The sequence below is a fragment of the Heterocephalus glaber genome, unplaced genomic scaffold, assembly GCF_053883595.1.
Source record: "Heterocephalus glaber isolate CG9 unplaced genomic scaffold, H.glaber_assembly_v1.0 deba00001805, whole genome shotgun sequence".
NCBI lineage: Eukaryota > Metazoa > Chordata > Mammalia > Rodentia > Bathyergidae > Heterocephalus > Heterocephalus glaber.
Window position 1 is genome coordinate 2,371,150 of NW_028258480.1, and position 8,856 is coordinate 2,380,005.

Genomic DNA, 8,856 nt, shown 5'->3' on the forward strand with positions numbered 1-8,856 from the left:
ATGTAGATTTGAAAGCATTTAAATGTGCATACCATTAATAGAATCACTTTGATTTTCAAGACAGTGACCTTTCTAGAGAATCAGAAGTATAAAAACTTTTACAATAACAGAATACATATGATCTTACACTTTTTGCTTTCAGTTCAGTTGTTTATACTTCTTTCTTTCCCTTTGCTACAGCACGTGTAGAAGATCTGCACAGCACTGATGGAGAACAGGACAGAGGTGACCGAGTTCCTCCTGCTGGGACTGACCAATGACCCACACCTGCAGGTTCCCCTCTTCATCACCTTCCTCCTCATCTACACCATCACTGTGACTGGGAACCTGGGGATGCTCCTGCTCATCCTCCTGGACCCTCGGCTGCATACTCCCATGTACTATTTCCTGGGTAACCTGTCTCTGGTGGACTTTTGCTCCTCCTCAGTTGTCACTCCCATGGTCATGGGTGGGCTCCGTACAGGAAACAAGGTCATTTCCTACAATGCCTGTGCTGCTCAGATGTTCCTGTTTGCAACCCTCATTTGTTCAGAAAATTACCTCCTGGCTACTATGGCCTATGACCGCTATGCAGCAGTGTGCAAGCCCCTGCACTACACCACCACCATGACCACAAATGTGTGTGTAGGCCTCGTCATGGGCTGCTATGTCATCTCATTCCTGAATGCCTGCATTCAAACTGGAAACACATTCAGTCTCTCCTTCTGTAACTCCAACTTGGTCCATCACTTTTTCTGTGATGTCCCACCAGTCATGGCTCTCTCCTGCTCTGACAAACAGGTTACTGAGCTGATTCTTGTTTATCTTGTGAGCTTCCATATCTTTTTTGCCATCCTGGTTATTTCAACATCCTACTTCTTCATTTTTGGCACCATCCTAAGGATGCACTCAGCTGCAGGACATGGCAAGGCTCTGTCCACCTGTGCCTCCCACTTCACTGCTGTCTCCATCTTCTATGGAACTACGATGTTCATGTACCTACAGCCCACATCCAGTCACTCCATGGACACTGATAAAATCGTCTCTGTGTTTTATACTGTAGTCATCCCCATGCTGAACCCTATGGTCTACAGTCTGAGGAACAAGGAGGTCAAGAGAGCATTCTTAAAGGTCAAGAGTACATTCATTTGTTGGATGACCAGTAAGGTTTAGGATTTTTTCCTGTACCTTTGTGAAATTCACCATTTCTGGGTTTCTTTCTTTAAGCTTTTCTCCCAAAGTTTTGTTACATTTTGAGGCCCATGTTGAAAGTAAATTATTGAAATAATTGTCTCACTTGTGTAAAGGTCATTGAACATGGAAAAACTGCTGTGGTTAGAAATAAATACAGAGTTGGAATACTTAAAATATCCTCATGTTGGTGCCTAAACATCCTTAAAGATACTGTTGTGTATGTGCATTACACAGGTGATTTTAGACCTCACATCAATGGAATGTGTGCACAACAGGCTCAAAGATGCCCATATATACAAGCCATGTCCATGGGTATTGTCACAATGACAAATACAGATATGTTGTAGTTTGCCAGACTTGAACATAGCTTGCTATTTGGGGCAGGTGATCTTACGCATTTATTTGGCTGCATTAAGATTCTCAGGTAGCCAGGAAATGACCTTATGCTATATCTGTGAGTGTGTTTATAGAACAATCTGTCACTTAAAGCAGTGGATTATAGGGAAGATCTCTGGTCCCCATTGTGGGAGATTCCTCAAGAAGTCAAGGGAGGGCAAGCTTGCTCTCTCTCTCTCTCTCTCTCCCCATGAGGACATCCATCTCTGACACTCTCAGACACCAGTAAGTGCCCTGTACCTCTCTTGGTCTCCAGTCTCCCACGCTCACACCAGGCCCCTCCCCTCCTCTGTCCCAGGCCTTCGTGTCAGACTCAGTGAGCCCCTGCCAGCCTTGTCCTTAGGATTGCTGAGAGAGCTTCCCAGGACTTCACCACCTCCCCATCGTACACCACAGTGCCCCCGCCCCACGGGCTCCTCCAAGTCTATACCTCTTCTGTTCATACTCTTTCTCTTAAGAACGCAGAATAAAACACTAATGTTTAAAAGTTGTAATTTAACATTTGAATTGGGTGATAAAATAAAATTTTTGCTAACATTTCTTTAAGTTTTTAAATGAAATTCTTAGAGTCCTAATTTGAGAAAATATGATGTATATCATAGAGTGAAAAACTCCTCTTTTAGTTTAATTCCTGATCTGAATGTGTAGTTAGGAAAAAACATTATTTTTATTAAAATTGCTGATGCATTAAGTGGCAAGTGACATCAAATAACTACTATTTGGTAATTCAGAAAGACACATTGAATATAGAATACCTCAAAGGTAATGTATCTGTTATATATAACTCTAGAACATAACATATGTGGTGGTATTTGAGCAATTTCTACATACACACAAGTTATAGAATGGACTGATAGGATTGTAAATGTCCCTGTAGGAAACACACACAGTTGTAAGTCTTGGGAGAACACAGTCTGCATTCAATGTGCTAGTGAAAGTGTACTCTTTTTATCTGGCACTGCAATCTTCAGAGAGCCCAGCAGTCTACAATACCTACACTTAGCTTTGTGTGTCCAACACACCTTGTTTATATTCACCTCTGTGCTTATGATGACTGTTCTCCTGCTGGAATCAGTTCTCCTGCTAGTACTGTTGAATTTTAGGATTATTTGGGATTCATACAAACTTTCACACAGTGCAGAATGTCCCATGTGAGCCTGTGTCATTGATGTCTTACAAAGGGCCAAAGTCATCATTCTGAAATGCACAGTTTTACTCTATTTGGCCATAAAACACTAGTTAACTGTACACAATGGAAGGATTTCAGGAATCAGAGTTATCTGTGTGCCCACAGAGAAACCCCACGTGTCCCAGTTAAATGGAGTAAGAAATGTTTTGCATAGACGGCAGGGAGCTGGCAGAGCAGTTGGGCTCAGAGTCAGAGCAATGTGGCCACAGGGATGGAAGCCTGCAGCCTCTGGCAGACAGGAGAAACAGGAAGTGGATTCCTCTGGAGACCGGAAGGAACCACAGCGCTGACAGACTTGATTTCAGCTCCCAGGGATTCTTGCAGTCTTCCGGTTCATAGACCTGTGAAGGAATCAGCATGGGTTGTAACTTCCAAGTCAGCAGAAGTGTATGACAGTGGTCATGGTAGGATGTAATAAAAGCCCTTGCTTGTTTCTCCTGTGCTGTAATCATATTGACTGTGTAACACTTATTTGGATAAATTCTCCAGTGAAGCCACCTGAATTGGGTTTTCCTTTCTCCAGAAGTTTTCTTCATTATTTCCTTATCTACACTTGTTATGGTTTACCTTTCCTGGTCATGTTGACTATGGGACAAGCCAGAAGTCACCAGGTGACAGAAGTGGTGAATGAGGAGGATGAGGATGCAATGTAACGTTGTCATTTGACAGAAATTGCCATGTACATTGGAATCAAGTCAGCACATGGAGGAAGCTAGATAGACACTCATGAAGGACTTCCCTAAGGATAAAAGTTGCCAAGAGGGTGGGATAGATGTGTACCACATGAGCGAGCACTGCTTTGAGGGGTATTAATGGCAATGTGTCTCTTACTGGAATGATTTTTTTTCAAATTGAAACACACCATATATTTTATTACATCTCTAGCTAGAGCAAATAAAGGGTCTCTTTCAGGCCAGACATGGAAACCTTTAGGTCCTTTATTGAAATCTTCAGATGGAGACTGAAATCTCTGAGTTCATCCTATTTTTATGTATTTTAGCCAAGGAACTTAGGAGAAACCAAGTCAAAGTCACTATGTTCATGCATTTGACAAATACTTAGAAGAATGATACACATGATGTGCCACTCATTTTGGCATACTATTACAAAACACCTGAGACTAGGTAATACATACACAGCCGAGATTCACTTCTCAGAGCTCTGTAGGCTGAGCAGCCACCACGTAGGCACCAGCAGAGTCAGAGCCTGGTGAGGATGCATCCATCCTGAGGGATGTCTTGCTCTATTTCCAGACAGTGGGATGCCAGGAGGAATGATGCTTTTGTAATCTCACCCAGTGGGGAGAGTGCTGTGACTCACAGAGTGTGAGGCAGAGACCCGAAGGCCTGGCTGGGCCTCCAAGCCCTGCCGTGAGGGTGCTAATTGCTACCTTGGGAACAGACCCCAATTACTAATTGAGACTTTATCACTTCCTAGTGGTCCCTCCTCTTCCCATAATCACATTGCATTCTGGGCTCTACCAACTGAATTTGGGGTGTGGTGGAAATACTTTCAAATCTTAGCACGAATTCACTCAGATGCTTCTTTTCTCTTGAAAAGTTTTGTTAGCAATGAGTAATGGTGATATATTTGTATCCGTATCATTCTCCAATCAACATGAGAACCAGTTCAGAATCTCACCCATAAAATTCTGTTTCTCTGAGCCAAAGTCTTGGATATTGGATTTGCAGGGAATCAGAACCTCTCCCTCCCTCTCAGGCCCCGTCTCTCTCCATTTGGCTCATGTGATATGGAAGCTGAGAAATCCCAATGTGCAGGTGGCGGGTATGTTCAGGATCCAGGAGGGCTGAGAGTTTCCTGACCTGTGTAACAGTGTGCTGACAAAGGAACTGCAATACCATACAAAATCTCTGCTCCTGCAATGCAATATCCTTGTGCTTCATGCTATTATTGTCACAAAGTACATCTTTATACACTTTGTTCCCAGTAGTGGGATTATCATTATTTTCTTATTCATTTGTAAAACTAGGATAGGAAAACAGAATACTTACAAATGTAAAAAATAACATTGATATTTCAGTTTTATATAGTTTCCCTTATTTGTTTTTTAATATTAAATTATCACTTCATTCTTAATTCAATTTTTATTTAAAATTGAAACATAATAATTCCATATGTTCATGGTATATTCTGCAGTGTTCATGTGACTCTCAAGATTCTATCACTTTCAAGCTGCGGGTTTTTTTTTTTTTTTTTTTTTTTTACCATGTCTGTCAGAAAACTACTTGGACTGACTTTCAAATTTGATTCAACTAAGAAGGTCTACAGCTGACCCTCTTTTCTGGGGTTTTTTAGAATATAAATTGGTTTTACAGGTTTTTGTTGTAGTTATTCTGTTTGTTTTAACGATATTTTCTTAACTAAATCATCTTACTGTTTTTTGGCTTTCATGGTTTCTGATGAGAAATTGCCATTAATCTGACTAAAAATCCTGTATGTCTTGCATGAAAACAATGATCTCTCTCCTGCTGATCTTATGATCCTCTCTTTCATGGTGAACAGTTTCAATAGAAAGAAAAAATGAGTCCCCTCCTGCTCACTCTTGAAATTTGCAACCTTTATGGAAATGGAAGTTCATGTCTCTTATCAAATTTGAGTTTATAAACTTATTGATTTATTCTTGATTCTCTTTTTAAGATCTAACTGCTCCTTCTGAAATTCAAATTATACATGTGTTGGTGCACTTGGTAAAAAATGAGGCCATGGATTTCATGCAGGTTTGTCACACTTTGTTCTTTTATGCTCCACATAGATAATTTCACCAACTAATATTTCACTCAAATTCACTGACTCATTCTCCTCCCTCCTAAATCACTGAAAACCTCCTAGAAAATTTTACATTTCACTTTGTGTTTTTTAGCTCTATAATATCTATTCAGTTCCATTTCACAAGATTTGCCTCCTTATTGATAACAATATCTGTGGAAACCTCATTTTCCATGATTCTTCTAGTTTTTTTGTCAAATTTGTACTTGACGTCTCTGCATATATTTACAGCAATTAATTTGATCACTGATATTTTGGTCAAGATCTTCCATGTAGTAACTGCCAATGTATTTTCCCCTTTTTCCTTGGAATGAGCCCTCCTTTCTTGTTCTTTGTGTGCCTCTTATGTCTTTCATGAAAATGGCACATTTTTAAAATTACAGTGTGTTATCTCTGCAAGTGAAAATCCTCCCCCTTCCCAAAGTCACTGTGCTGTTATTGGCTGTGGGCTTCATTGTTTATGTAGTGAGTTTCCTAAAACAGTTTTAGAAGAGCCTTTTCTCCATTACTTGTGCTCTGAGGCCTGGGCTCCTTTCCTTGGTGTCATCTTTAAACTTTGTGGGTTAATCTATAGAACTCACAGTAACTCACAGTTTTCTTAATGTAGCTTCAACTTGTGCTCTGTAAATCTTTGAAAATTTCTCAGGTCCTATAGATTTTCAAATTTTTTCTGTAGAGTAACATGTTTTTGGGTTACCCTAATATCACATTATTGCTATCTCTGCATTGTAAGGAATGAGTAGCTATATTTAGGACCCAGAAAATAACCCAGGTAAACTCTGATCTTACTGTGCCTATTTGAATCACAATCCCATTGTCCATGATGAATGACACAACATTTACAGGTGTTACATAGTAGGATTTGATATTTTATGGGTGGCATTATTGCCCCTCTAATGGATTTCTTTCTCACTTAAGCTACTACTGACCATCACAGAGTTATACAAGCAAGTGGAGGTCCCTCTCTACACCTGTCACTCAAGACACCTGCTGATATATCATCACTCTGTGTAGCAGTATCTTCTGAAACAGGAAGTCACATGATCATGAAAGCAGGGGAGAGGGCAGCTCGAGATCTGTGTGTACACCAAAGAACATAACAATTCTTCCCACTTTATTATCTACATCTTGCCTTACTAAAATAGGAGAAATCATGTGGAGAAATAATGGATTCAGTTGATACCTCTGGTTTGCAGTCCATGGTCTATCAAATTGTACAAAAATTTCAATGTTTAATTACTACTCAATATTTAAATACTATTTCATATTTAATTACTATTTAATATTGAATTCATATTCAACCTGTGGCACCCCTAATATGTAGTAAAAATTATGCTATGACTTATATATATTTCATGAAAAAATGTTCTTAAAAATTCTGTGAGTATAATTAGATACCATTATCTCCTCTATTATGGAAGAGAAGTTGAAGTTTCATGGGTCAACTTGAAGTGAATCAAACTTGATGCATACAACAAATCTTTAACCATGACATTTGCTTGTGTCCAGAAAGAAGTGGTTACCTTGGGAAACACACTATCCCCAGGCCAGTGCTTACAGACAGACTCCAGTACTGCCTCAGAAACAGACAGAAATTAGCTCTTGATAGGAGGTACTTAGCTGCGGCCTGCAGCAATACTAGCTGTTTTAGTGTTCCTCTGCACTCCTAAGACTCTGTCTGCATAGTTGCGATACTAAGGAACAACCAAGTTTATTGCCAGCTGGGTGTCCAAGGGAATGCCTGCACCAGCACTACCCTTTCCCCACAGTACATACTATAAAGCAAGACTCCATTCACTGGGAGTAGATTCAAGTCATGAGCTCAGAACTTTGAAATGAATTTAGCAACTGGCACATGAAAACATATCCTAGGCTGATATGAAACCCAGCATCATGAGGTCTGCTGGTCAGAGGATCTGAAATAGTCACAGTGCTATAAGACAGGTGCCTTAAGTTTCTCAGACATCTGGTTCAGCCAGTGTCACTGCCCATTTGCATCAGTCTTGTACATAAATCCAACTCAGCAACTCAATGGCACAGTGAACTTGCTCCATCCCAGTGCTGTGTGTTTTGGGAAGCTATAGGCTGAGTGGGCACAGAATTGCAGTGTTGGTAGCCACAGGCTTTGACCTAAATGTCTGCATTGATTTCTCTGTGATGATTCTTCCTGATCTCAGGAAGAACACTGAAGTGCCTGTACACAGTGAACTGATGTGTGTAGAGTGTATTTTTTGCCTATTTTATCTCCCCTTGAGAGGCTTCTGAGCATGAATTATACTTCCTAGTCTACCCCTTAGATCATGATAAACATCACACCAGATATGAATTGGGACAAACCTGTGCTTGGTTTGCCTTCTAGTGCTGAAACAGTGACAACACATGGAGAGTAGATTTCTGGCAGAACTCAACTTGGGCTCCATCAAGTGGTGACACATTGGAAATAGATATAGGGTCAGAGAAAACAAGCAGCTTGGAATTTAGAAGGAGATGGAACACAACCCAGGTCAGATTGGGAAGACTAGAAGAAATCAGTGCCCGTATGACAATGCATAAAGAAGGAGCAAAAATTGTAGCAATCTATGATCTCACTCACCTAACAATTGAAATGAACTGCCAGAAACTGACCAGATAGTGATCAATATAGGAGAAATCTCAGACAGATTAAAACAGAGTTTAAAAACTAATCCTTTAAGAAAACTCAATTAACTTGAAGAAAGCAAAGAAATGATTCAATGCTAAAATTTCAGAAAGAGATTGAAGCAATTTTTAAATAAAACAAAAATTATAAGTTGGAAGTATATTGCAATAAATTAAAAACACCATGCAAAACATTAATTGGAGGACAGAGCAAGAAGGAAAAACAAAACAAAAATGAATAAATGTGCTCAATGACAGGCTACAGAGAAAAAAGAAAGATGAAAGATTGAAACTAATGGGAATATTTGACAGTATGAAAACAAGTATTTGACTTATTGAGACTTAAAAGGCTCCAGACAAACACAAAAGAGTTGAAAGATTATTCAAAGAAATAAGAGTAGAAAAATTCCATAAGTGGAGAAAGGTACAAGACACCAGAAATGAAGGGTCACTGGTGAGATTCAACTTAAGCAAGTCTACCCCAATTCACCTCAAAATGAATTCTCAGGCAAAACAACAGGAGAATGTGCTCAAGACAAGAGAGAGGAAAAAACATGTGAAACAGGCTGTCCTAATTTCTCCGAGAGCACATTGCTCAGCAGAAAGCTTACAAGCCAGGTGAGAAGAGAATGACAAGAGATTTGAATTGTGGTATAGGGGAAAAAAATGCAATC

The 8,856-nt window shown here is 39.8% G+C and overlaps 1 protein-coding gene across 1 annotated transcript; it reads left to right on the forward strand.

Moving 5' to 3' along the window:
* The first annotated feature begins 207 nt into the window (after positions 1 to 207).
* On the forward strand, positions 208 to 1,152 carry LOC147820751 (olfactory receptor 5B2-like). Its single transcript, XM_087203628.1, has one exon. It carries the CDS (start codon positions 208 to 210, stop codon positions 1,150 to 1,152), a length of 945 nt encoding a protein of 314 aa, XP_087059754.1.
* Positions 1,153 to 8,856: the final 7,704 nt, after the last annotated feature.

What these genes read in the sequence shown, in the direction of transcription:
- LOC147820751 (XM_087203628.1), top strand. Translation starts at nt 208, where the DNA reads ATGGAGAACAGGACAGAGGTGACCGAGTTCCTCCTGCTGGGACTGACC.